Below are 27,923 nucleotides of genomic sequence, written 5' to 3' on the forward strand. Positions count from 1 at the left end.
CCTATAGTTCTTTAAGTTTCAGGGTTTTGAACCTTTTAACCTATAATGCTGAGTATCTTTATATCCTTAATCCAGTCTTGCTGAATATCATACTTTATAATGATAATGATACATGTGACCATGTTTATTTACTACATTAAAACCAAATTTGAGCCCTAACCGGTTTGGCTCAGTGGATAGAGCGTCGGCCTGCGGACTGAAAGGTCCCAGTTTCGATTCCAGTCAAGGGCATGTACCTTGGTTGCGGGCACATCCCCAGTAGGAGGTGTGCAGGAGGGGGCTTAGGTTTCTCTCTCATCCATGTTTCTAAGTCTCTATCCCTCTCTCTTCCTCTCTGTAAAAAAATCAATAAAAAATATATTTTATAAAAAAAACTAAATTTGAATTGCAGCTTATTTCAAATATTTTCTGTATCACCACACTTTTCTTTAAAAGACTTTATATATACGTATATATATATGTACTTTTTTTTTTCTGGAGAGAGAGAGAGTTAGAAACATCAATGATGAGAGAGAATCCTACATGCCCCATACCGGGGATCAAACCCACAACCTGTGCATGAGCCCTGACCGGGAATTGAACTGTGGCTTCCTGGTTCATAGGTCAACGTTCAACCACTGAGCCACTGAGTCCTAGAATAGTATGCTTGTACCCAGATTACAGTCATACTATTCTAAAGGCCCGATTCCTATTACATCAAATTTCAGTGATGTCTTGAAATAGAGGAACGTTATCTGGCATTTGGGAACACTTTTATAATAGTGGAATTTATTCATTGCAGTAAGATATTCTTATTTATTTTTGAGTTATAGAATTATCCTACATAATAAAGAGCTAATATGCTGATTAGACCTGATGGCAGAATGACCAGTGGGCAGAACCGCGAGGCAGCTGAGGCACAAGGGCCAAGGCAGCCGGGCCGCGAGGGCCGAGCCCCTCACATGAATTTCGTGCATCGGGCCTCTAGTTTTGAATAAAGTAATAATTTTTCTTTTGTCTGATTATTTAGCTTCTCACATGAAAAAGAACATAAGCTGAATAAGGGTAATCCCAAAGGTTTTTCTCTTTCACATCTTCCCAATTATTCACACTCAAGGCTTTGCTACCTTGGGTCTACTTAAGTCTCACCTGTTCAACCTGAACCTTTGATTCATTCATATGGAATGATTTAAGACCTATTTTGTTCCAACTCTAAAGATCCAACAATGTGGAAGAATGCACCAAGACAACGCCTGCCCTTGGAACAGTTGTTTTTAATCTTTTTTCCCCAGTAAAAACTTGCTAGCTTGGGCAGTTGGAAAGCAGTGTGCTAAATCAATGGCTACAGTGGTGTTAATAACTGGTAAGCCTTAATGTATACTTTCTAGAAAGATATTTTCTGTTTTAAAAGTATTTCTGGAGTTATCTCTTAAGAAATCAATTTGCATAGTTCAGTTTTGGTTGAATTGGCAAATCGGTGGTAGGATTTTGGAGCAGGCAAGCTTTTTCAGTACCTTTAGCTTAAAATGTTGAGGCCTTCTGTACATGGGACCAGTCTTCCCAATGGATAGAACAGAATAATTCTAGTCTGATTTTTTGGCTCAGAGGGGATTCACTGTATCTCCTAAAAATCAAAAAGAACTCTGGTCACTGTTTGTTCTTCTCAGATTCTAAGACTGTAGCAGTGGATTTATAGAAGCAGTGTCTTCTGAATTGTTCAGTTTACAGATGAGAGTTTATCAGTACTTCATAACATCAAGTTGTTTTGTATGGATGGCGTTATTTCTGTTAAATAGCTCTACCAAAACAAAGGAGGGGAACTTTCCCAGGTGTCCCAGTCTCATCTCTTCTTTATGCTTTCCCTTTACAATAGAAAAAGCAGACTGAAAAGTATTTGTCATGAATTTTTGTCATTTGCAATTTGTAGCATGATGTGGCTTTTCTGTTTCACCATTGGCAATTGTATGCATGTCTTATAGGATAACTGTTGGCATTGTTTTTGTTAAATATTTGTGTGTGTATATATACATCCTGTGTGTATATATGTACTTTAAAAAATAAAACGCATGCTGCTTGGCCTGACTAGCTAATGTGTAATTGTACTTGGTAAACAATTCTTTTCTTTCAAATTTCAATCATAGAGGGTCTCTGCTCTGATGAGCCACCTTCAGAAATTAGGACTTCCTCCTTTTTTGCATCTTCTGAAATACATAACACTGACCGTACAATACTCCATGGAGAGCAAAGCAAAGAGTTAGGCAGCCAGCCTATTTTAGCCAAAGAAGGAAAAGGAAAGGACTGCTTGGCTCTTCTAGATGTGAAAACGATGGAAAAGCCTCAGGGGACCAGTAAAGATGGAGCCAACTCCCCAGTTTCTGTTGCAGAAGGAGGTCACTGTAACCATCCTTCCATCCCAGCCAGTTTCCCAGATCGTCCTGCTTTTCTCTCAGAGAAAGTTGTTCAGATGGAAGAGCAAATAAATAAAAATCAAGAGTCCAAGAACCTAAATGAGATACCAAGTAGGGACGACAAAACTGCCTTGGATGCTGATGACAAATTCATTTTGCTAACTGCCCAGAAACCACCCACTGAGCAGTCTAAGGCAGAAGGCATTTGTACGAACTCCTTATCCCCGTGCAAAGTTTCAGGAGGTGGTGTTATTGAAAAGGACTCCCCTGAATCACCATTTGAAGTAATTATTGACAAAGCAGCATTTGACAAAGAATTTAAAGATGCATATAAGGAGAGCGCAAATGATTTTGATAGTTGGGCAATGCACACCGATAGAGAATCATCTGCAGACATTTCAGAGTCTAATGACAAAGTATTTCCACTAAGAAATAAAGAGGCAGGGTGTTACCCAACCTCTGCATTGCTCACTAGACAGTTTTCACACACAACTGCAGCATTGGAAGAGGTGTCTAGATGTGTGAGTGATATGCATAACTTCACTAATGAGATACTGACTTGGGATTTGGTTCCCCAAGTGAAACAGCAGAGTGATAAATCTGACTATGTCACCAGAACTACAGGACTTGACATGAGTGAATATAATTCAAAAATTCCAGTTATAAATCTTAAAACTAACACGCATCAGAAAACTTCTGTGTGTTCTATTAATGGGAGCACTCCCATCAGTAAATCAACAGGTGACGGGGCAGAATCATCTCTCTCACAAGAAAATGCTGTCATTAGAAAGCCTGTACCGGGCTGTCTCAATTCCATGGCAGACGTCAGTAGTAAAGGTGTGCGAGGCAATGTGCAGAAACAAGACGACACACTTTCAGCGTTACCTGTGTCTCCGTTTGAGAAATGTGTCTCTTTGGGTTCTGGAGGGGCCACAGTGAAAGTGCTTTTACCCGATGGCCCCCTGAAAGGCGAAATGAACTGGCAGAGCTCTGTGTTGGGAGAAGGGACAGAGGCTGATAGTTCTGGTGAGTCTGATGACACAGTAATAGAAGACATCACAGCTGATGTTTCATTTGAAAGTAGCAAAATTCAGACTGGAAAACCTGTCTCCACTTCAAGTGCTATTGTAAAAGCAGATGAAAGAGAAGTCAAAGAAATTCTCAATTATAATAGGGAAACCAAAACATCTGAAACCTTTGAAGGGTCTGTCAATGACTCTGAGCCAAAAGTTCAGCCTGATTTTCTTAAAAGGAGTCCAGCCAGTATGGTGGCATGTTCCCAAGTACATGATATGATTGTCATGTCAGGAGATGTGAAGCGGTCAGACAGAATGAGTGAAACTACTCCTGCTGAAAAGGTTGTTATAACTGAGGACCCAAAACTTCCTTCAGCAGCATCTTCAAATCATTTTAATGAGACTGAATTCTCACTAAATGTGACAGCCTCTACCTATTTGGAGTCATTACATGAAAAAAATATTACAGATACAGATGATTCTTCCCCAGAGGACCTGATAGCAGCCTTTACAGAAACCAGGGAGAAAGGAATAGTAGATAAAGATAAAGATAAAGGAAATGTATTTGAAGCAACATCAGAGAAGACTATGGATTTCAGAACAACTCTTCCTGTAGAAGTCTTGCATGAAAGTGAGTCAGGTGGTTCTGAAATTAAAGACCCAAAAAGCAAATACTCTCAACAAAACAAACAAACAAGTGGAAGTGAGCTTTTGGATGTTTTCCCCACCCACGGTACTTCAGTAGCATCTCTTGACTGGGAACAGGAACAGCTCACAATCAGAGCCCTTAAAGAACTGAGTGAAAGGCAGGGTGAGAAGTTACCAGATAAAATAGAGTCTCCTTCTGAAGAAATACTCAAGCAGACTTTCACATTTGCTCCAGAATATTCTCGGCCACAGAGATCGCACGATGTCCTAGAACACGCCGATGTCAAAACTGGATCTGACCTTGGGATTTCCGAAAAGCCCACTGTTATCAAAGAAACTACTAGCATAGATTTTATTTCCAGCCTTAACAAGACTGAACTGGTAAACAAGCATGTCCTAGCAAGACTTCTGACAGACTTCTCAGGTAACCGTTTCCATTTGAAATACTGCATGCGGTGAATTCTGCTATGATTACTTTATCAGAGTGCCATTTTTCTTAGTCTCTGATTTATATCACCAGATTATGGCTAGGATAAAAACACACTGTAAACTTGGGAGAGGAAGGGTTGTTGTTTTTTTAATGTTTGCTTGGTTTGCTTATACAAATATTTCCCAAAGCAGACCAATTGTTCAAGTTAATATTCTAAAAAAATATTTTTTTATTCCAGTTTTTTCTAGGTTCTCCTTTCCTTATTGGTTGACCCTAGGGTGAACACTGCTTTTAAGAATCTCTTGCCAGACAGGCATGGCTGGGTGGTTGAGGGTCAACCTATGAACCGGGAGTTCAGGGTTCAAGTCTCGGTCAGGGCACATGCCCGGGTTGCGGGCTCGATCCCCAGTGTGGGGTGTGCAGGAGGCAGCCGATCATTGATTCTCTCTCATCACTGAAGTCTATCTCTCTCTCTCCCTCCCCCCTCCTCTCTGAAAATTAAAAGAATATCTTTAGGCTCTTATTTACAAAGCTTATTTTAAATCTTCATAATAATAACACTATTTAACACTTGAGTTTTTTGCTATGGGCCTTGTGCAATCTATTTGGCAATCAAAGATGAAGGAATTCCTGCTGGGATAGACAGTAAATGAAACTTTTAATTAATTTGATCTTATACCATAGAGATTTTATGCTCTGAAAGTAGGTAACCTGTATTATAGTACTATTTTGTGAGTAATACTTAAGACAACTTATGTATCCTTCTACTTTGGAACTCACTTAATGTTGTTCAGGCCGAACTCATTATATGGTACTAGAAGCCCTCCCCTAATATTCTGTTTATTTAAATGATTACTTTCCTAGCAATTGACCTTCAGTTAAAATGCTGTCTTTTCTAGAGTCTTGGAAAGTGTAAGAAAAAAAGGATATTTAAAGCCCTCCAAAAGGGACCATCAACCTCTAACCTGATACCAAGTTCTGTACTTCCTCTGTGGTCAGTGTCAGGTGCTATGTGGGGATCTGTGGTTTTTCAGACTTTTGACAATCCCTTTTTTCAAATGAAATCATAGAGAGTTGTCTAAAACAAAAGTGAGATTTTTGTTAGTATAAACTTATGCGTGATTATACCACTTACCTTTTTTTCTGTAAGGTTTTTTTATGCACAGAGTGGGGAGGGGCTCAGACCTTGGCAGCTGGTTTCCCCTTCTTACAGCCAGAACACTGCTCAGCTCCTCCTACTGGGCTGCCCTTCATGAGGAGCAAATCTCACAACTCTCGGACCTTGTCCCTCACCAACTTGCACTACTTCCATGTGCTTGGTAGGTGCCCATGTTCCTGGCTGTGCCTCGGCTTCCTGACATTCTTGGTCACTTTGTGGCCCTTGTTGAGGGCCCATGGCCATAGGGTACCACAGAGCTATGGCTGCTGTGGCAGAAGGGCACCATTTACCTTGTATAGAGGCATTTCTTCACTGAAGACCATGCGCAGATAACTTGATCTTCCTAAATTTTAATCCTTGCCCGGTTGGTGTGGCTAAGCCATTGAGTGTTGACCCAGGAACAAAGAGGTTACTGGTTCTACCCCTGTAGTGGGTGTGCAGGGGGCAGCCAATTGATGTTTCTCTATCATCGATGTTTCTATCTCTATCCTTCTCCCTCCCTCTCTCTCTAAAAAAAATAATAAAAACATATTTTTAAAAATAAATAAATTTTATTCCTTAAAATAGAGATAATTTATAATAGTATTTTGAAGATTAAATGTGAAAATGCAAGTAACAGTGCCTATGACATAGTAAATATTCATTTAGCACCAAGTGTAGGACCTGGCCAGATAATTATTTAATTAATTGTTAATTAAGTGAATGCATTGTTCATAATTATCAGTGAAAACATCAAGGATTTTTTATAAACTCAAGAATTTGAAATGGCAGTGAAGGATAGCTGTTATTCTCAAGTAATTGAAGATTATTGAACTTGGATTTAGGAGTGCCATATTCTCCCATTTACTGTGTCTAGAAGTGTGACATTGAACAATCTGTAAAGTGAGGATATTGAAGTAGATGATCATTTTTTTTTTTTACACTAAGCAACCTACAAGGTTGTTTTTTAGTAGATGATCTTGAATATCATTTTAGTAATATGATTCTCTGACTCTGGTATAACTTAGGTTTCTACATGAGTTGTTATAATTCTTACAGTAGTTCTTTTGAGTGATGAGGCATATGATAATTAGACTATAAGAACTCCAGTGTCTAATTCTGGCAAGTTCCTGCTTTAGTGTGACCTTAGACAACCAGCCTAACTGGTTCAGCATCTTCCTTGTTAATATGGTGGTAATTATTTTGCTTTACTTTATAGTGTTGTAGTATTTAAAGTTGTTCGTAACTACTAAGTAATTCCCAACTGAGTTATTTAATCCAGTGTGAGAGATGAAAACGGCTATGGAAATTTAGGATATTTGTCACTGACAATTCTATGATTAGTAGATATTTTTAGATGATAATTAAGGAAGACCAGTATAATTAGACCAAGAACATGACAGATCTTCCTTTGTGGGTTTCAGAATTGAAAACCTTTTAAAATTGTCTTACTTTATGAATAAATCTCTTCAAATGTAAGCTACTTCAGTAAGATGTATCAGTCTCTAGTTCTTTTCCAGGTGTACAAGGTATACATTCACCAATATAGACAGTATGCTAGGCCATAAAACAACTCAGTAAATTTAAAGGACTAAGATAATATCAAATATGCTCTAAGAATATAATGAAATTAAATTTTAAAACAGGAAAATAAGATACCTAGGAAAATTCCCAAATATTTGGAAATTAAGCAAAGACACTTTTACATAATCTATGGCTTAATGAAATCACAAGGAAAATTTTTAAATATTTTAAACTGAATGACAATGAAAATACAATACTGTGTATCAAACTTGTAGAACACAGTGCTGAAAGGGAAACTTATAGGTCTAATACTTAGATTAGAAAAGAAAAATATCTAAATCCAATGTCTAAGGTTTCCACTTAAGAAGCTAGAAAAATGCCTGGCCGGCGAGGCTCAGTGGCTGAGTGTCAACCTATGAACTATGAGGTCACGGTTCGATTCCTGATAAAGGCACATGCCCAGGTTGCCAGCTTGATCCCCAGTGTGGGGTGTGCAGGAGGCAGCCAAACAATGATTCTCTCTCATCATTGATGTTTCTCTCTCTCCTTCTCCTCTCCCTTCCTCTCTGAAATTAATAAAAATATATTTTTTTAAAAAGAAGAAGCTAGAAAGAGAACTAAGTAAGCCCAAAGTAAGTAGAAGGAAGGAAGTTATAAAGGTAAGGGCAGAAATCAATGGAATAAAAAACAAAATTAAGGATGCCAAAATTTGGTTTTTGGAAAAGATCAACAAAGTTGATTTCTTGATTAATCAAGAAAAAAAGAGAAAACAGATTACCAATATCAAGCATGATAAAGGGATTATCACTTGAGATCCTATTAAAAGGATAATAGAATATTATGAACTTTATGCCAACGAGTCCATCAATTTAAATGATATGGATAAATTCCTGGAAAATTATAAGCTTACCAAAGCTAACACAATTTCTATTAAGTTTTTTTTCCAAAAAATCTTACCCAAAAAAATGTCCAGGCTCAGGTTTTACTAGATTCTTCCAGGCATTTAAGGAAAAAGAGCACTTTCCAACTCAGACTAGTATATAGTAACAACAAAACTGGACAAAGATATTACAAAAAAGTTTATAGACTAATGTTTCTCATGAACATAAGATGAAAAATTCTTAAGACATTATTAGCAAATCAAATCCAACAATATACCAAAAGGCTAATGCATCAAGCAGGGTTTGTTCCAGGAATACAGCTTGTTTTAAGATTGGAAATTTAATAAACATAATTTACCACATTAACATAACAAGAATAAAAACTATGTGATTATTTCAATTAATACAGAAAAGGCATGTGAAAAACATCCTTATCTGATTTAAAAAAAGGTTTGGGTTTGTTTGTTTGGGTTTGGTTTTGGGGTGTTCTTTTGTGTGTGGTTTTTTGTTTTTTGTTTTTGTGGTTTGGTTTTTTGTTTTGTTTTTCAGCAAACTAGGAATAGAAGGTAATCCCAATCTAATAAATTGCATCTATTTTTTTGTTTTGTTAATCCTGACCAAAGCATATTTTCCCCCAGTGATTTTCAGAGAGAGAGGGAGAGGGAGAAGGAGAGGTATGAGAGAGACACATCAATTGGTTGTCTCCCACACGGAGATAGAGCCTGCAACCAAGGTATGTGCCCTTGACCAGAATTGAATCCGAGACCCTTGAGTCCACGGGCCAGCGTTCTAACCACAGAGCCAAACTGGCTAGGGCTAAGTGGCATCTATTGAAAAGTACAATTGATGTTGTATTTAATGCCAAAATATTGAGCATTTCATCCTAAAATTGGGTAAGGCAAGGGTGCTCACTCTGGCCATTTGTATTCAACATCACACTGGAAGTCCTACCCGTTGAATTACAATAAGATATAGAAATAAAAGGAATGAAGTCTGGAAAAGAAATTGTTAAACTGTCTTAATTTACAGATGACATAATTGTTTACATAGAAAATGCTAAGGAATCTACAAAGCGACTAGGAGTAATAAGTGAATTTAGCAAGGTTATACAGGATATTAGGTTAATACACAAAACTCAAATGTTTTATTTATTACTAGAGGCCCTAGCAGCTGCCAGCTGCCAGCCGGGGCCTCCCTCCCTTCCCCTGGCCGGCCCCACCCCCTGGTCGAACTCCTGGTCGAGGAGACAATTTGCATACTACACTTTTATTATATAGGACTAGGGGCCTGGTGCATGAAATTTGTGCACTGGAGGGGTGGGGTTCCCCTCAGCCCAGCCTGCCCCCTCTCAGACTGGGAGCCCTCAGGGGATATCCTACTGACGGCTTAGGGAGTGGCCTAAGCCTCAGTCTGGCCTCCCTCTGCAGAGGCGACCAGGCTGATCAGGGAAAGGCGCCAGCCCCATCCCCCCGCTGCTGCAGCCACTGCCAGCCACCGCAGCTGCCAAGGTGTTTTCATCAACATGATCTCCAGTCCCTTCACCATGTTGTGGGCACCAGGCTTGGGGGCATGCGGAGATCCTGGGCCACACATGCGGTGGCTGCTGGGTCTCCGCACGCCCCCAAGGCCGGCAGCCAGCCCCGCGTGTTGTGGGCACCGGGCTGGGGGGTGTGGACCTGGGCCGCCACTTGGCGCTGGTGCACGCACAAGCGGCCACGGGGCGGGAACATCCGCCTGTGCCCGGGGTGGCCGGGGGCATTCTGGGACCCTGGCCACTCAGGGCCTACGTGCAGGCCTACAGGCTAGGAGCGGCCTGGGTCCCGAGGATGTTCCTGAGACCCAGGCCGCTCAGTGCCTGTGTATGCAAATTAAACCGCCACTTTTGTTGGGTTAATTTGCATACTCCTGATTGGCTGGTGAGCGTAGCGGAGGGATGGTCAATTTACATGTTTCTCTTACTATATAGGATATACACTAGCAGAAAATAATCCGAAGTGAATTTTTTTTAAGTTTTATTTACAATGGCATCAAAGGCATAAAATAGGAATAAATTTAACAACAAAAAAATGTGCAAGACCTCTATACTGAAAACTACAAAACTGCAAAGAGAAGCTAAAGAACTGTCTATAAGAGGAGAGCTATGCTGTGTTCATGGATTGGAAGCTTCGAAATTGTTAACATCTAGTCCTGCCCAAATTCATCTATGGATTCAAGGCAATTCAAAGTCCATGGAGAATTTTTCTTTAGAAATCAACAGGCTCATTCTAAAATGTCTAATAGAAATGCACAGAACCTAGCAAATACAAAGCCATCTTGAAAAAGAACAAAATTGGAGGACTTGGAATACTCACATCAAGACATAAAACTTTAGCCCTGCCTGCGTGACTCAGTGGTTGAGCATGGACTTATGATCAAGGATGTCCCCGTTCCCAGTTAGCACATGCCTGGGCTTCAGGAGGCTGCCGATTGAAGATTCTCTCTCATCATTGATGTTTCTGCCCCTCTCCTGCCTTCCTCTCTCTGAAATCAGTAAAAACATTTTTAAAAAGACAATTGACCTTTGGGAATGACTGAAGTTGTAGTCAAATCAAGGGCTTTCCCAAAATTCAGTAATAAAGATCAGTGGTTAGAGAATCAACAAGGTTCGCTGCCGTTTTCTGTAAAATGGCAGGAACCAGTATCTTTTTCCTTAACCTTGAGATTACCATTGGGTGTGTTAGTGCCCTCTTTTGGTGTAAGAAGGGTACTGCAGCGGGCATCTTTTACTAAGGGTAAGAGATAGGCACCCTTTAAAGTTTTAGTTTATTTTTTATTAAATTATTGGTGTGACATTGGTCAGTATGAACATATAGGTTTCAGGTGTGGGTTTCTGTGTTATAGGATCTGTATATTGCACCATGTGCCCACACCCAAAGTCAAATCTCCTCTCACCATATATCAGGGCCCGCTTTATTTTTAAAGTTTTAAAAATAAAAGTAATAAGGTCACATTATAGAAGATTTGAAAAATAAAAGAAAGGAATCACTCATAATTCCACCAGCAATAGAAACGCTCTGGTGAATACAGACATTCTTTGATACTTCGTCTGCCATTAGCAAAATAAAATGACTGAGAAGTGATTGGTTTTGCTTACATAAAGTTATAAAAAGAAGCTGTGTTATGTATTGAAATGGATTCTAAGAAAATAAAAGGCATAATTAGTACAGCACAAGACTTGAAACATATTGAGACACAACAGTAGGTCTTTTGCATTTCCATAGGAATTTTAGAATCACGTTGTCCATTTCTTTTTATTTTTTTAAATATATTTTATTGATTTTTTACAGAGAGGAAGGGAGAAGGATAGAGAGCTAGAAACATCGATGAGAGAGAAATATCGATCAGCTGCCTCCTGCATACCCCCCACTGGGGATGTGCCCGCAACCAAGGTACATGCCCTTGACTGGAATCGAACCTGGGACCTTTCAGTCCACAGGCCGACGCTCTATCCACTGAGCCAAACCGGTCAGCGCACTTTGTCCATTCTTTACAAAAAAAAATTCTGTTGTTGCCCTGACCGGTTTGGCTCAGTGGATAGAGCATCAGCCTGTGGACTCAAGGGTCCCAGGTTCGATTCCGGTCAGGGGCATGTACCTTGGTTGTGGGCACATCCCCAGTCGGGGGTGTGCAGGAGGCAGCTGATCGATGTTTCTCTCTCATCGATGTTTCTAACTCTCTATCCCTCTCCCTTCCTCTCTGTAAAAAATCAATAAAATATATATTTAAAAAAATTCTGTTGGAATTACATCAAATTATAGATAAATTTGGGGACAGTTAACATGTTAACAATTTTTAGTTTTAACTCATGAAAACAGTATAGCATTCTATTAATTTAGGACTTCATTAGTTTCTCAGCATGTTTTATAGATTTAAGTGTACAGGTGTTATATAGCTTTAGCTAGAATCTATGTCTAAGTGTTTTCATATTTTCATGCTATTTTAAATGGTATTTAACTCAATTTCTGAGTGGTTAATGTCAATATGTAGAAATATAATTGATTTTGTATATTGACCTTACATTCTGCAAACTTGCTAAATTCATTCTATAGCTTTCATGTAGATTCCGTCAGATTTTCTGCACAGGCAGTCATGCTATCTGTGACTAATGATAGTTTTACTGCTTCCTTTCCAGTTTGGGTGCCTTTTATTTTTACTGACTTACTGTACTGACTAGAATCTCTAGTGCAGTGTTTAATAGAAGTTCTAGGAGAGAACACCCTTGTCTTCTTTTATTAAGTATATTAGCTCTAGGTTCCCTTTATCGAGTTGCAGACATTTCCTTCTCTAACCTAGTTTGCTGAGAGATTTTATCTGAAGGGATATTGGATTTTTGTTAAATGCCTTTTCTGTATCTTTTAAGATGATCATATGGTTATTCTTTTTCAGTTTGTTGACAGGATGAATTATATTGAATGATTTATGAATGTTAAACCAATCTTGCTTTTTCTTTTATTTATTTTTTCCTCACCTGACGATATGCTTTTTTAAAAAATTGATTTTAGACAGAGTGAGGGGGAGAGAGAGAGAGAGAGAGAGAAACATCCATGTGAGAGAGAAACATCGATTGCTTGCCTGCTGTATGTGCCCCAACCAGGATCAAACCAGCAACCTAGATACGTGCCCTAAGTGGGAATCAAACCTGCCACCTCTCAGTGTACAGGACAGTGCTACAACTGGCCACACTAGCCAGAGCCCAGTTTATCCATTTCTTTTCTTTTCTTTTTTTAAAAAAAATATATTTGTATTGATTTCAGAGAGAAAGGGAGAGGGAGAGAGAGATAGAAACATCAATGATGAGAGAGAATCATTGATTGGCTGCCTCCTATATGCTTATTCCTGCTTTTTTATATAAATAAAATCATATAACATGTGGCTTCTGTAATTGGCTTTTTTAGCCTAATGTCTTCAAGCTTTGTAGCATCAGAACTTCATTCCTTTTTATTGCCAAATAATAATCCCGTTGTATGGATATACTACCCTTTATTGTGCATTCATCAATTGTTGGTGTTTGGATTGTTTCCACTTTGGGGCTGTTATGAATAATGTTTCTATAAACATTGGTGTGTGCAATTTTTTGTGTCATATGTTTTCATTTCTCTTGGGCATTTGCCTAAGAGTGGAATTGCTGGGTCATATAATAACTATGTCTAACTCTTTGAGGAGCTGTCAAATTGTTATCCAAAGTGGCTGCACCATTTTTCATTCCCAGTAGGAAGGTAGGCTCCAGTTTCACCACATTCTTGCCAATATTTGTTATTGTAATTCTTTATTATAGCCATCCAAGTGGGTTCAGTGTGGTATTGATTTGCATTTCCCTAATGACTGATGATGTTGAGCATCTTTAATGTACTTATTGGCCATTTGTATATCTTTGGAGAAATATCTCTTCAGATCCTTTGGTCATTTTCAATTGGACTGATTAGTTATATATAATTCTTTATATATCTAGATACAAATACTTTACCAGATATATAATTTGCAAATATACTGTTATTTTATGAGTATCTTGTCACTTTCTTGGTACCATTTACAGCACAGAGGTTTTTAATTTTTATATAGTCCAGTTTATCTTTTGTTTTGTTTTGTTTTTGGTCATTTGTGCTTTTGGTGTCATATCTGAGAAGCCATTGCCTAAGGTCACAAAGATATACTGTGTTTTCTAAGAGCTTTAGGACACTTTCTCGCTTTTCTGAAATAACCATTTTATATCTTTTGCTCTCTCTGTAAACCTTCTTTGCTCCCCTGACCCCACCCAGCTAGTGATCTCAGCTCTTTCTTATTGAGAAAATAGAAACATTAGTCCCTCTTCCAATCTTCAGATCTATGAATGGGCCTCAGAATTGGCCCTTCTTCCCTATCAATACTCGGTAACCTCATCCATTTCGTATTTCTAGTTCAGACTTGCCCTGTGTACTCCACACTGGTGGATCTAACCGCCTCTTTAATAATGGATACCTCTAGGATCCATCCCAAAGTTAACATACTCTGTCCTCTACTCTTCCTCTTCTCCATAAATAACACCACATCCATCCATTTCTCAGGCCCCAAACCTAGGTGTCATTCATATTTCATCACCTTCTGCATCCAGTCCATCAAGTTCTGCCTGTTCTACCTCAAAAATACAGCTCAAATCTGTCCACTCATCTCCATCCTTATCTAAATGGCCATCATCTCTCACTTGAACCTTCAGTTAGCCTCCTAGGGAACCTTTCTGTTTTCACACCTGCCCCATCGCAATCCATGTTCTCTTTGCAGCAGTGAAATGGTTTCTCTTGTTAAAATATATCATGTTATCCCCCTGCTTGACAGTCTGTAGTGACTTCGCATTTCATCTGAGGTAAAATCCAAGGCCTTTTCCTTGCTCTTTGAAAGTGCTCCATGATCTAGCCCCTCCCTCAGCTCCAGCATCATCTCATGCCACTCTCCCCTTCCCTCACTATATACATGTCATCCAAGTTGTGTACTGCACACCTCTAGGGGGCACCATTCACATGTGTTAACCATTGTAGGTTTGCGTATTCCTTATGACAGTTTTCCAGCAGATGGCAGTGAAGTCATGAGGATAGGGTGGTTTTTCTGATTTGCACAAAAGTGGATTTATTTGCCTTTAGAGACTGTCGCTTTTCCCTTCTCTGATACAGCATGGTCTTTTACTTTCTGGGGCCCAGCCTTATTCTCTAAGAGTTTCTTTTTCTTATTCTTTCAAATATTTCAAATTTAAAGACTAACATGCATAGTACAAAAAAACTCCCATATAACCCTTGGTCTAGTTCACCAATGTTAACATGTAGTCACTTTTGCTTTATCACTCCCTCCCTCCCTCTTCTCTATAGATTCAGGGTTTTTCCTGACCATTTAAGAGCTAGTTGCAAACATCCTGGCCCTTTATTTGTAAATCAGTGGTTCCCAACATGGAGCACATGCCCCACAGGGGGCAATTTGACTTTTAAGGGGAGCAATTTGAGAATTAGTTATTAGTAGTGAACTTTTTGCATTTCTTATGGTTGTAGGGCCTCATATACAGTATATAAATATATATTGTGACATTTATGCATTTCAGTTCTCTATTATATGTTTTGAAACTTTATTTGCTATTTTTTATATTATTTTTTAAACAATTTCTTAGTGATTTCTTCCTCAGTACTTCAACTGTCCTTTTGTTCTTTTATTTTTCTCTTTCATGGATGCCATGTTCTTGGGAAGCTTGTTTAGACCAAGTTAATGGCCTTTTATTCTTCCTCCATGATTAGGAGTTCACTCTTTTTTTTTTTTAAATATATTTTATTGATTTTTTACAGAGAGGAAGGGAGAGGGATAGAGAGTCAGAAACATTGATGAGAGAGAAACATCGATCAGCTGCCTCCTGCACACCCCCGACTGGGGATGTGCCCGGAACCAAGGTACATGCCCTTGACCAGAATCGAACCTGGGACCCTTCAGTTCACAGGCCGATGCTCTATCCACTGAGCCAAACCGGTCAGAGCAGGAGTTGTATGTCACAAGGAGGCATCAGGATTTTAGAGATGCTTAGGTGGGGCGTGGCCAAAAAAAGGTTGGGAACAACTGCCCTAAATACTTTGGAGTGTGTTTCTTTTGAATGATATATTTTTTTGTTTTATAGTACACTAAATTTTTATCAAATGTAGGAAATTTAACACTGACACAGTACTTTTATCAGTTATATAGTTCACATCCAAATTTTGTCAATTGTCCCCATGATGTTCTTTATAGCTATTTTACCCTGGTATCCAGTGTCCAGTCTGTGATCTCACTTCGCATTTATGTGTTGTCAAGTCTCCTGTCTTTCACACCATTGACATTTTTGAAGAATACAGGCTAGCTGTTTTGTAGACTAATTCTCAGTCTGTGTTTGTCTAGTGTTTTCTCATTAGATTCAGTTTTTATGTTTTTGGCAAGAATACCATACAAGTGATGTGTCCTTCTCAGTACATTACATCAGGAGGCACATGGTATCAGTGTGTTCCATCGCTAAGTGTTCTGTGCTGAAACTCTCCCTGTAGATAGATATATGAAAAGTGACATACATATACTTGGTCTCTGGTTATGGGAATTGCTCTCATAAGTAGGCAGCATTCTGTTCAGCTTTCCTGCTCAGTCAAGTGAGCCTGAGTTGCCTCCCATTTCTCTCTCTCCTTTGCAACGTCGCTGTCTGGGACTCTCAACCTCCCCTCAGCGATCCTAATCCCTACTTTCTCCTAGTAGTCACATCCCTTAACTGGAATCTTAGAACCAGTGATTATTTCTTCTAGACAATAAGTTTATCTTAGTGTTTTCTTAGTTTCACGTTAGGTTCCCTTGGCTCTAGCTAAGGTTAGGCTTCAGAGAAGAGTATTGAAGCTGACTATGGGGAAGAACTAAGTGCTAGTGGGTCAGCTGGAATCAGGTTCAAGTTCACTTTACCCCCAATCACAGAATTCCATATTTTGATTATAGTTCACATTTGAGTGGTTACCGTGTGTCATTTACAATGCTACGCTTTCTACATGCATTAGCCACATATATTCCTTAAAACAACGTGGACATAGGTGTCACTTTCTTCACTTTATAGATGAGAAAACAAAGGTTTAGAAAGGTTAATTAGGGTAATATGACTAAAAATTACCAGGACTCATACTCATGTTTCTCCAACTCCAAAGCCCTTACTCTTTTTTGTATAAGCAAAGAATAGCACAGAGGAAACTTGAAATAGAGTCATTAATGTTGCGGTCAGCCTTCGCAGATTGACATTCCAGTGTAGTAGCATTGCTAGATTGGAGGTCATTGCCAGCAGTGTACAGCAGGGTTTTTGAGGTCTCTTCAGTGCGGATGTCCCCGACCACAAGACCCACTTGCTTGGGACAGCCTTGGTTCATTATACCCATTTCCTAACAATTACTATTAGTAGCCCCACTTACTCTCAAAAGTATTGTTTTTTAGATAATTATATGGTCCCATACCCATAATCCTTCCTGAGTACTCTTCAGATGAACAGAGACTGGTGTTTAATTTTAACTAACACTAATAGAGCTTGATATATTTTTATTCACCACTCTCTCTGCCCCCAGCCCAATTTATAAATTTCATTTTAGCTTTGGTTTTATAGCTTGTTGACCCAATTAAACTGTAGGCACCGTTTGTTTAATTTAGTCAACAGTTATCAAGATTTTACCACACTTGCTCTACCATCCTTTCTGCTGAAACATTTAAAGTAAATGATACTTTACCCCATTGTACTTCAAGAGCCACCTCTAAAAAATAAGTTCCTACATTTTTATAAACCTGTCCAGGAACTAGAGGAACCTTTTGTAGTGTGAATCATCACCCCTGGCATATGTGATTTTCACCTATCAGAGTCTCTGAGGGGAGGGGGCACCTGTAATTGAATGCTAGTCCCGGCTTCTCAGGCGTGCAGGACGCAGCCAGAGGACCGTCCTGGCCAGTGGCGCGGGGTGTCCGTGTAACTCGCGTCCCTCTCTCTCGCAGTGCACGATCTGATCTTCTGGCGAGACGTGAAGAAGACTGGGCTTGTCTTCGGCACCACGCTGATCGTGCTGCTTTCCCTGGCAGCTTTCAGTGTCATCAGTGTGGTTTCTTACCTCATCCTGGCTCTTCTCTCTGTCACCATCAGCTTCAGGGTCTACAGGTCTGTCATCCAAGCTGTGCAGAAGTCAGAAGAAGGACATCCATTCAAGTGAGTTGAAGGATCACAAGTAACACTTTACAGTTTATTAAAAGGGTTCACTGAGGCTGGGCAGGTGTAAAAATCAGACCTGATGAAAAATCAAGAATTATAGGGTCCAATCGGTGACATGAAACATCAACTAGACACCATGGGACCTCTTTAAGAAATGGCCAAGGACTTCTTGACCAGCTAGAGTCTCACACTTTAAGACCAAAGAGGACTGTCTGAGTTCCTGAGCAGGGAAGGGTGGCGCTGAGGACAGCACTCAGTTAGACGGCGCCCAAGCACATGTGTAAGCCCCACATGTCAAATCTTAAAACGACTTTGAAAGCTGGGTGTTAAGGCTGCGTTCTTGGTGATGATCAGAATTCGGCGTGTTGCCCTTGGTTTTATACTGATTTCCTTCTTCCCTTTTTTTGTTATATATATTTATTCTTTATACATATAATTAAAAACCTGACTCCATGTAAAGGTGTGTGATGCAAGGGAGTCTCTCGGTACAATAAAACTGTACAGGTAAGATCTGCCGCCCCTCAGGCTAGCTGCCAGGGTTCAGCACCATGGGGTTGTCTGTAGTGTAGGGTCTGTACCAGGCAGGTGGGCCCTGGCCGGGGTCTCAGGGCACGCAGCCCCCTCCTTATCTTTCCTTTAGTTTTCTTAATACCAGGGGCAAGTTTTGATGAATGTAGGTCATGCATTTCTGAAAGCCAGTTGCTAGCTTTTTTGACTGGGCTATAACTGTAACACCTGTATTCCTCACACTTTTCCTCTTGAAAATCTTAGACCATAAAAAGTGTTAACATTAGCAAATGACAATGTTTTAAAAACGCTTTTCTCATAGAGAAAGAAACCCTGTTGTGACCTCTCAGAACTGTGACAGAATAGGTGTCCGGTTGTGGCTTTGGTCCTTGTGTTTTCTCTTGGTGAAAATAGAAGGAATAATTTTTTTATATATATTTTTTTTTATTGATTTTTTTACAGAGAGGAAGGGAGAGAGATAGAGAGTTAGAAACATCGATGAGAGAGAAACATCGATCAGCTGCCTCCTGCACGCCCCCCACTGGAGATGTGCCCGCAGCCAAGGTACATGCCCTTGACCGGAATCGAACCTGGGACCCTTCAGTTCGCAGGCCGACGCTCTATCCACTGAGCCAAACCGGTTTCGGCAATAGAAGGAATAATTTAAACTATATGTGACATTTGAAAAGTTATTGCAAATTAGCTTTAACAAATCAATAGTTGTTCAATGAAGGAGTGAATACATTTTATTATTTTGCCATAAGCTCAGATGTCATGTCTCTTGGATGACACTGTTGTGGATTTGTAAAATGTGTTTTGTCAAGTTGCATTAATTTTTATAATTTTCGTATTTGGTGGTAAATGTTTTTTTAATAAATAGGAAAGAAAAACATGCCTGTTACTCTGTTTTCCCCACAAGACTGTAGGCTCTCTAAGGCAAAAGCAGCCTTATCTGTCCTGATGGCCCAGCACCTCAGAGTGGCTCTCAGTAGGCACTCAGAGTCCTCAGTGAATGACAAGTTACAAGCAAATGTTTACATCTCGAGTCTGTAGTGCCTCTGGGAACAGAACCAGGTGTTTCTTTTTCTGTAATTTTCAACCCAGTCAAACTCAGTAGCTCCCCTCCTTTATATTTTTTTAACAAATATTTTATAATGCCTCCTTTATCATTTTGAAATGAAATTTATAAATAACATATTTATAAACAAAATTTTTAAAATAGATCCTAATTGTAATATAAAGAAATGACAAAATAGCCATGTATAATAAAATAATATGTGTTCCAGTCAATATATAATTGCTTGGAAATGAGTACACCAAAAAACAATAATAATAGTAAAACATCAGGTACTTGGCACCTACATGTATAATCTACAATACAGATGTGATTTTCCAAAATGGTGGGGGGGAAAACTTAGTAAAGTTTAGTAAACAAAATACAATTTTAGAAAATTCAAGATATGTTAAAACTGTGAGGAAAAACACCTTGTGGACCATTTTACACTTCGCAGACATCTGACATCTTTGCCTCTGCCATTAAATGACAGTGGTGCCCCCACCCCATCCGTGACAGCAAAACATGCCCCTAGAGATTTCTAAGGTGCGTCCGTGGGGGAATTTCACACTCTAAAGAATGGCTATGCTCACAGAAAGAGGTCTTCTCCTTCCGTGTCAAATACCTGACTGTTGTTTCTTCTTCTGGAAGATCCTACCTGGATGTAGACATCACTCTGTCCTCAGAAGCTTTCCATAACTATGTGAATGCTGCCATGGTGCACGTCAACCGGGCCCTGAAGCTCGTTATCCGTCTCTTTCTGGTGGAAGATCTAGTTGACTCCTTGAAGGTTCGTTCCGCTACCCTTTAAGCTTTTGGTGGTGAGGAAAAGGAAAACCAGAGACTAGGTTATACTTCAGAGGAAAAACAATAAGTGGGGTTTCCACAGATAAAAACAATTGTATGCTTGTCTCCATCAACCTGTAAAAATGAAGACAGGAGTCGGTGGAGAAAGTATCTCGTGAACCTGGAGAACTAACAGGATAATGTAATCGACAGAAATGCAATTACAGTCTTTGGGCCTAAGAAAACTACAGAATTCTCTTATCCACCCTCAAACGTACAGTGCAAATGGGGTAACCTTTATTTTGAAATGATTTATGGCATACATCACTAAATTTATGTAGACTTAACTAGCTAGAGGAAAATGGCATTGGCTAACCTGAAGTTTGTGTCATAATTATTCCTGCTTAACCCCCTGATGTTGGCCTTCACAGCTGGCTGTCTTCATGTGGCTGATGACCTATGTTGGTGCCGTTTTCAATGGAATCACCCTTCTGATTCTTGGTAAGATGGCAAGGAAAATGTCTCCATGCTCTTTGAAGTCATTGGTAAGAGTTAAGAGCGAAGAGAATGCCCAGCATGGCTCCATTGCTTCCGAATGGCCCCGCCTTTAACATCCATAGAGACCTTGAACCTAGATATTGTGTGGCTGTAGGTTTATTAATTTGGTCCTAATTTTAAATATCAGAACAGCTAGAAGCAAAGGAGAGTCATCTAGATTTGATTTACATATGGGGATCTTAAATTTATAAGAATCAATGTACCTGTATCTAACTGTCCTTAATTGAGAGATCTAGACATTTCTCATATTGGAGATCTGTGTTTCCCTGTATTTCCTGAGGAAAACCTGTGTGTTACTTGAGTCCTGAGACTTTGTGACTGTCTCACACTTACACTTGCCATGTCCCATGATTCTGTCTTACAGCTGAACTGCTCATTTTCAGTGTTCCAATTGTCTATGAGAAGTACAAGGTAAGCTTTGGCCTGCTTCAAGTCAGATCATGCCAGTTGATGTGTGACGAGTTTTAGTTCATTTTTTAGGTAACGAGAGTTCAGAGCAATCTCTACCATTCCTGCAGTCCGACTTTATAAGTCAGGTGCCTGTAAGAAACTGGTAGCAGTGGTTTCCTCTAGTAGACAAACTGTCTAGGAGAGATAAGGGCAGGAAGACTACTTTTTATGCTTAGTTGTGTGCCTTTTGTGTTTTTATCACATAGCTGCATTATCTGTTAAAATAAGTTGGAAAAATATTTAAAGAAATAAAAGCTCATATCTAAAAAGAAAATATTAAGGGTAATATGGGACTCCATCAGTCTGAGCAGGTGTTTGCATTGTGGAATGGTGCCTAAAGAGTACACTAGATTTATGAGGTTATTATTTTTGGATTAAGTCATCCATCAGCAGACTTTTTGGTATTAAATGAATTAGTCTTACCCAGGAGCCAAAATACATTTATGATTACAGGAAATAGATTAGATACATTATCTAGTATTCAGAAAATGCTATTATAGTCCAGTTTCTCTAAAGAAAACACCTAGCAAGTAAGACTCTGCAGAAGAAATTAGTGGTTTTTACTGCAACTGAATATGGGATGTTTATGGTTTAATTTAAAGTCTGAAATCTGGAGTTTTAAAAACACTTGTAAAAGCTGGGCATTATTTTTATTTTCCAGAATATTCAATAGCGTTTTTTAAAAATAGTTACACTTAGAGAAAAGAACATTGCCTTCAGGAAAATTGTTAATCTGTGTGTTGCCACAACTAAGTCACTTTCCTTCCTTAAAGACCCAGATTGATCACTATGTTGGCATCGTGCGTGATCAGACCAAGTCGATTGTTGAGAAGTAAGTATGCTTAGGTTCCACATTTCCTCATAACGTGTGCTCCCACCCCCCGCCCCAATGACTTTTTGTCCCCAATGTAAAATGTTGGTGCCAATTTTTCACCCTGAAATGTGATTTTCACCCGGGGGGTGGGGGGCACCTTGGTTAATAGTTTGATTTTAAAAGAAATTATTTAATCTCTTTTTATTATTTTTTTAATATATTTTATTGATTTTTTACAGAGAGGAAGGGAGAGGGATAGAGAGTTAGAAACATCGATGAGAGAGAAACATCGACCAGCTGCCTCCTGCACACCTCCTACTGGGGATGTGCCCGCAACCAAGGTACATGCCCTTGACCGGAATCGAACCTGGGACCTTTCAGTCCGCAGGCCGACGCTCTATCCACTGAGCCACACCGGTTTGGCTAATCTCTTTTTTTAAAAAAAATCTTAACCTGGTCTTAACCTGGTCTTGTTAGGTGTACATTGGAGCTAAAACCAGGCAAGGACAGTTAACACAAAATATGTATCTAGTTGCTGTTCACTCAGGATTTTGAAAAGCGATCCTTGCTTACTTGGCTTTGAACCTAATGTCTTGAATTGGTAGTATTGGCTGACTTGGCCCCCTGCTCCGGGATGTAACACTTGTAGGGAACAGTTTTGACATTAGCTGAGGGGTGTGAATGGCCTTAGTCATGGGGACACTTAACCCTACCAGACCGCTGTACTGTTTTTTCGGTAATTTCCACACAAAGGTGGAATATTGGCGCTAGATGAAAGGTAGACCTATTTTCTACAATGTCTCCAAGTTCCATCTTATTCTAACCACTTGTTTGCATGTAACTAACATTTTTCTATATCATGTTGGTTTTTTCTCTTTAATGCTCAGGAGCCCAGGTATAGGGGACAGTTAGGCTCAGGGCCTCAGGTCTGGTAGGATTAATAAACAAAATAAAAGGCAGCTTTGGTGTCCGATAGGGGACTGGGAACTAGTTCCTGTAGTGTTTTACTATGTCTCCTTGACTCTGAATCCTGGTTTCCTTTATGGCACCAGCGGGTGAGCAGGCGTTTTCAGAGCAATGGGCTGCCAGTGTGTAGTCAGCAGGTGTTACGCCCAGGTCCTCCTTATTCTTCTCCCGAACCCCCACCCCCACCCCCGTGAAGGACCCTGGCAGTGAAAGAGGCGGCAGGCAGCAGCCTTAGTGGCAGCGGCAGGGAATGAATGGATCTTGGCAGACCCCTCACCTTGGCCCACACCAGACTCTTCATCCAGAGGAAGCCTCCGGAAATGGGAGCGGTTTTTCACTGTCCAGCAAGTCTAGGACTGCCCGCCAGCATCACTGTTAAAATAAAACCTGGAACTAATGGCTACTTTTACCTTTTTTTCCTCCCCTCAATAGGATCCAAGCAAAACTACCTGGAATCGCAAAGAAAAAGGCAGAATAAGTACATGGAAACCAGAAATGCTACAGTTACTAAAACATTTAATAGTTACACTGTCGTTACTTGTACTATGAAGGAACGTGCTCAGTGTCAGCTTGAGCCTGCATTCCAAGCTTTTTTGTTTCCAATGTGGTGTTTCCCCCTCCTTTCCCTTTCCCTGCAGAATCAAGCACAAGAATTATTGGACTAAAAAATGGACTGATATCTTAAAACATAAAAGAATAAAGACAGAATCAATTGAATAGGCAAAATCAATACCTTAATGATGGTGGAGCCTTAATGGTGATGTAGCTTGAAAGGGGAAAGATTGGAGGGTAAAGGAGAAAAATATAAAACACCCCTCTTGGGTTCTCTTTAGTTTCCAAAGCTATGTAATTTTCTTACATAGCTGCCCCTCATAATTTTCCCTTATTTTTAAGTTAAGAAATAATGGTTAACTTAAGAAATTATCTGGGGATAAGAGTGGGATTCCTTCCCACGAGCTTGTGGGGTTTTTTGCAGCCCTTGACCCCCTCTTCCTGCCCCACAATGTGAGCAGCTACTCTTCATATTCCTCTTCTTCACTTATAGATAGAACTTTCAACTCTGAATAACTTATAGGTGATAGTAATAATTCCTGGTTACCAGAAAGCCAGCTGATAGCCGAGAACGGAAACAGCCGGTGGGATTGGAGCGGGAGCCTACAGGAGCTCTGCCGCGAGCACCGCTCCCTCCCGCCGACCCTGGAAGGAGCGGCTCCGCCATTGGGGAAGGTGGTGTGTGGGTCCTTGGACACTAGTTCCAAGCTTTAGTTTGGGAGCGTATTCCTGAATGTGCTTTCCTCCCTCTTCCCTACCCACCTCACCTCAAGTTTAATAAATATGGTTGTACTTTTCTTATTCTGAAACAAATGTCTGTAACTGCTGTAAACTGCTGTAAACTTGTTAGAGGAAAAAACCTGCATGTGGGCTCCTCGGTTGTTGAGTTATTGTGATCCTATCTCAGTCCGTGGAGGGGGACATTCTCCAGAGGCAAACTACAGAAACACAAAGGCTTTTTTTTATCTTTTCCCTACAGCCTCCCCCTTCACAGGCTACATCTCTAACCTGTGCTCAGCGTTTTACCCTGAGGGCCACAGCCCGCTGGCTTGGGAGGAGATGGTGTGTGTCTGTAGTTGAGAACACAGATGAGTGTAGGGAAGAGCGTTTTGTGGTTCATAGGCAGTTTGAACAGAGGCTGGCTGCTGGGTGTGATGTTTTGAGGGTTCCTTTCCTCTTCAGGCGCATAGAATGTCCTAGCACCTGTGCCATGGCCCACAGTGCTCCTTCTGAGAGTGTGTTCCAGGAAGCCAGGTCAGGGCCGCCAGCAGGGTCAGATGGTGTTGATGGGCTCTGTGCACAATTAAAAGACAACAGAACAGCTCACATGGAAGGGCGATGGGGGACCTTGGCTTCCCGTTTGAGACTAAATGTCTTCCTCCCCTTCCAGCATGAAAATTCAGTAAACGTGAAAGGCACCAGTGAGTTCCTTCAGGTGTAACTCATGCTAATCCAGAGGGAATGTGCACTGGTGACTTCAAAGTAGGGGCCATGATCTTTGATGGTCCCAAAGCACTGCAGTGTAGAAGGTGGCAGAAGGAAAGTGTCTTTCTACTTTTGGGGGGAAATTACTTAGGAATTTAGATGGGTAAAAGGTGTCCTTGCCTTACTCCATTCTATTTCTTAGCCCCCTTTCCTTTTGAAATTTTCAACTGATTTCATGTCATGGCATAGAAAATGCATTCTCCAGCCCCATCCTTGGCCTCCCAGGAAGTCAGTGCACTGGTGACCTTTTTGGGCTTCCCCTCCAAAGGACTTTGTCTGCACTGGAAGCCTGCACCCCTAGCTCTTTTGTTCTGTTAGTGCTGTGTTTAGATAATTGGGCAGATCTTTGTGCCACACGGGAGTTTTTTTTTAAAAAGAAAAACCCATAGATGAAAAATTAATGAAACTGTGCGTGTGTGTGCGTGCAACATTAAAATATAGTAGCACCTAAGGAGCTTGAATCTTGGTTCCTGTAAAACTTTAAATTGATGTGGTATTAATAAAAATTAAAAAGAAAAAGTCTGGTGTCATTCTGCTAACTTTATTCTTTATACACAGTTTGAATAAAGTAAGAACCAAACAAGGCTTCCACTGGCCCCACCCCCACTCCACTTTTGCGGCTTTTAAAAGCAACTAACAGTTGATACCAGTATTGATGCCCAAGACTGCAGAACTTCCACAGCACAGCAAGGACGTGCATTTGGTTTCTGAAAGGAAGTAGGAGCCCCTCTAGGAGGTGAGCCTCAGGAGCAAGATGAGGAGTGGACGGGGCCAGCGGGGTCTGCCGTCCCCGTTCAGTCTCACACCAACTGAGGGTCCCCGCCCAGAACACAGGAAGCAGCCTCCGAATCACACATGGCCACGATGCACTCAGTCGCCATGGAAAACGGAAACTAAATACATCGGGTCTTTGCTGAAACAACTTGTCACCTGGGACTCACTCTCCTCCAAAACTAAGGCTGCCCTGGCCCTTAAGCTGGATTTTTAAAATTTACTCCACATACCTTACAAAGCTTAGGCTGAAACTTAAAAAAATAGTAACTGATGCAAACTTGACAAATATGCATACAAATGTTCGAATAATGTCACTAACATGGTACATAAATATGTATTCAGAGTAACATTTACATATTGGCCGTAATAGCAAGCATACCATTAACGAAAAGTTCATGAAGCAACGTCACCTGTTCACGTCAGACTCCCGAGGCAAGGAGGCATACGCCTAGAGATGAGGACGCCCTGAGCCCTGGGCAGTGAGGCCATGGCTCCAGCCAAAGCAGGAGTCACCCCCTGGCACTTCCTAGATCGCTGGTGCTCGGCATTGAAGTGGGCTTCATTTGTGATCATTGAAGGGCTCATCTAAACACATTGCTGGGCGTGCCCACCCCAGTGGATGCAGTGAAGTGAGGCCTCATCATTTCCGTTTCTTTTAGTTCCAATACAACGCTGGTCTGGTGGCTACTTGGAGAACCACTGGAGTGCTTGGGGCTGCCATGACCTTCCACTCCCATCAAGAGGAAATACCATTCCTAACCCACACACTGCCCTGGCTTACCCGAACTTCGGCAGTGGGCTTGGGTGAATATAACAGGCTGCCCCAATATGCCTACTGTTTTTGAACAGGCAGAGTAGCAAAAGTGGTAGAATACTAATTCTAGATTTGAAAACAGCTTGTGTGAAGGAAAATAAAAGAATGGCAGTGCCCAGCCTGGTGCCATCCATAATCCCTGGTCTCAAGCTCATAATACTGTCTCAAAAGCCTGGAGGTTCACACACACTAGTTACTCACTTTCCAGTCAACCACGAGGCCATGCCCCCGAGGCCTGACTCCCCGAGGCTACACCACCAACGCACACAATGGCGGAGCCCTTGCCCTAAAGGGAGGACTGGGAGGCCTTGGGCCAGGCAGCAGTCAAACCCACTGAGGTTCTGGAGAGGGCTGCTGCCCACACCTCCCTGCTGAGCCTGCGTGGCAAGGCCTGCCTTAGTCATTCTAGGGACGTGTGCCTTCTTCGCCGCCCCCAGGTCCCAGCTAACTGCAGGGGTGGCCTGCAGCACCAGCGCGTGCCATCCTGCGGTCGGTCAGATGGGAACATTTTTATGACTTACCAGAGATTGGGAGGCAGCGTCATATAGTGCAAAGAAACTGAACTGGAAGTTTTTTATTCTAGTTTTTGTACTGTTCCTAGCTGGCTGTGTGATCATTCAGTTTCTGGGCTTCGTCTTACCTATCTGTGAAAGGGATGGAGGCAGATACTAGTTACTCTGCAAGGTCTTTCCAACTCTGACAATCTTGAATTATATAAAAATGCTATAAAATCCGTGGTATAAAATCCAATTCCCAAATCAGGAAGAGTCGAGGGGACCGGGCCTGCGGCACTTGAACCCTGGGCTCTGGCCTGAGGGGCGGGGATGGGGGAAGGGCTTCCTCCTTGCTGTTCCCCGTCCACAGAGGCCGCCGCTGCCTCCCCACTCTCAGGCCTTAAGACCCAAAGAACCGGCCTATGCGAAGAGCAGAGCTGGGGCCGCGGGAGTCCCGCATGGGACGTGTGGGACCCTCATACCCCTGCCCTCACTCCTTTAAGTCCTTTCTCCACCGCCTCACAGCTTATCTCTGATACTCGCATAATAAATAAGACATTTGCACGCAAAGGTGACTGGGACAGCTCTCTCCCCGCCCCTCCCCTTTCATATAAAAGCATTAAATACAGTTTCAAAATAAAATACAAAGAGCAAAAAGGGCCTGCTTTGGGGGCCACCTGTTCTCCACAGGAGAATGAATCTACACATCCCTCTCGGACCTGCCTGGGAGATGGCGGGGCCCCTTCCCGGCCCCGCCGCGGGGAAGAGAAAGGAAGGCCGAGGCCCGGGGGCCGGGACCTCCAGTGCCCGGGTTCGGCCCACGGAGGCGCTCAGGGAGGCAGCAGCGCCTGAGCTGCGGGGTGAATGGGGCCCCAGAGCAGGAGGAGCAAAGGAAAAAGTGCTAATCCCTTT

The 27,923-nt window shown here is 41.2% G+C and overlaps 2 protein-coding genes across 2 annotated transcripts in view; one reads left to right on the forward strand and one right to left on the reverse strand.

Moving 5' to 3' along the window:
- The first annotated feature begins 1,302 nt into the window (after positions 1-1,302).
- On the forward strand, positions 1,303-25,448 carry RTN3 (reticulon 3). The gene is made up of 8 exons (XM_014537979.1): positions 1,303-1,342; positions 2,121-4,475; positions 17,547-17,754; positions 19,970-20,108; positions 20,536-20,605; positions 21,027-21,073; positions 21,886-21,944; positions 23,325-25,448. The coding sequence occupies exons 1-8, from the start codon at positions 1,318-1,320 to the stop codon at positions 23,368-23,370; spliced, it is 2,949 nt and encodes a 982-aa protein (XP_014393465.1). The 5' UTR covers positions 1,303-1,317; the 3' UTR covers positions 23,371-25,448.
- A 1,963-nt stretch (positions 25,449-27,411) lies between these two features.
- Positions 27,412-27,923, reverse strand: part of LOC102255677 (chromosome unknown open reading frame, human C11orf95) — a gene marked incomplete at its 5' end in the record, with an annotated part of 3,888 nt that continues 3,376 nt past the window's right edge. Inside the window, one exon of the mRNA XM_014538196.1 lies at positions 27,412-27,448. Within this exon, the coding sequence (XP_014393682.1) occupies positions 27,412-27,448 (37 nt within the window). The remainder of the gene's footprint in view (positions 27,449-27,923) is intronic.

The sequence above is a fragment of the Myotis brandtii genome, unplaced genomic scaffold, assembly GCF_000412655.1.
Source record: "Myotis brandtii unplaced genomic scaffold, ASM41265v1 scaffold187, whole genome shotgun sequence".
Taxonomy (NCBI): domain Eukaryota; kingdom Metazoa; phylum Chordata; class Mammalia; order Chiroptera; family Vespertilionidae; genus Myotis; species Myotis brandtii.

Coding starts and splice junctions, on each gene's coding strand:
- RTN3 (XM_014537979.1), top strand. CDS start 1,318: ATGGCTACAGTGGTGTTAATAACTG. Junction 1,343..2,120: donor TACAGTGGTGTTAATAACTG/GTAAGCCTTAAT, acceptor TTTCAATCATAG/AGGGTCTCTGCTCTGATGAG. Junction 20,109..20,535: donor ATCTAGTTGACTCCTTGAAG/GTTCGTTCCGCT, acceptor TGGCCTTCACAG/CTGGCTGTCTTCATGTGGCT.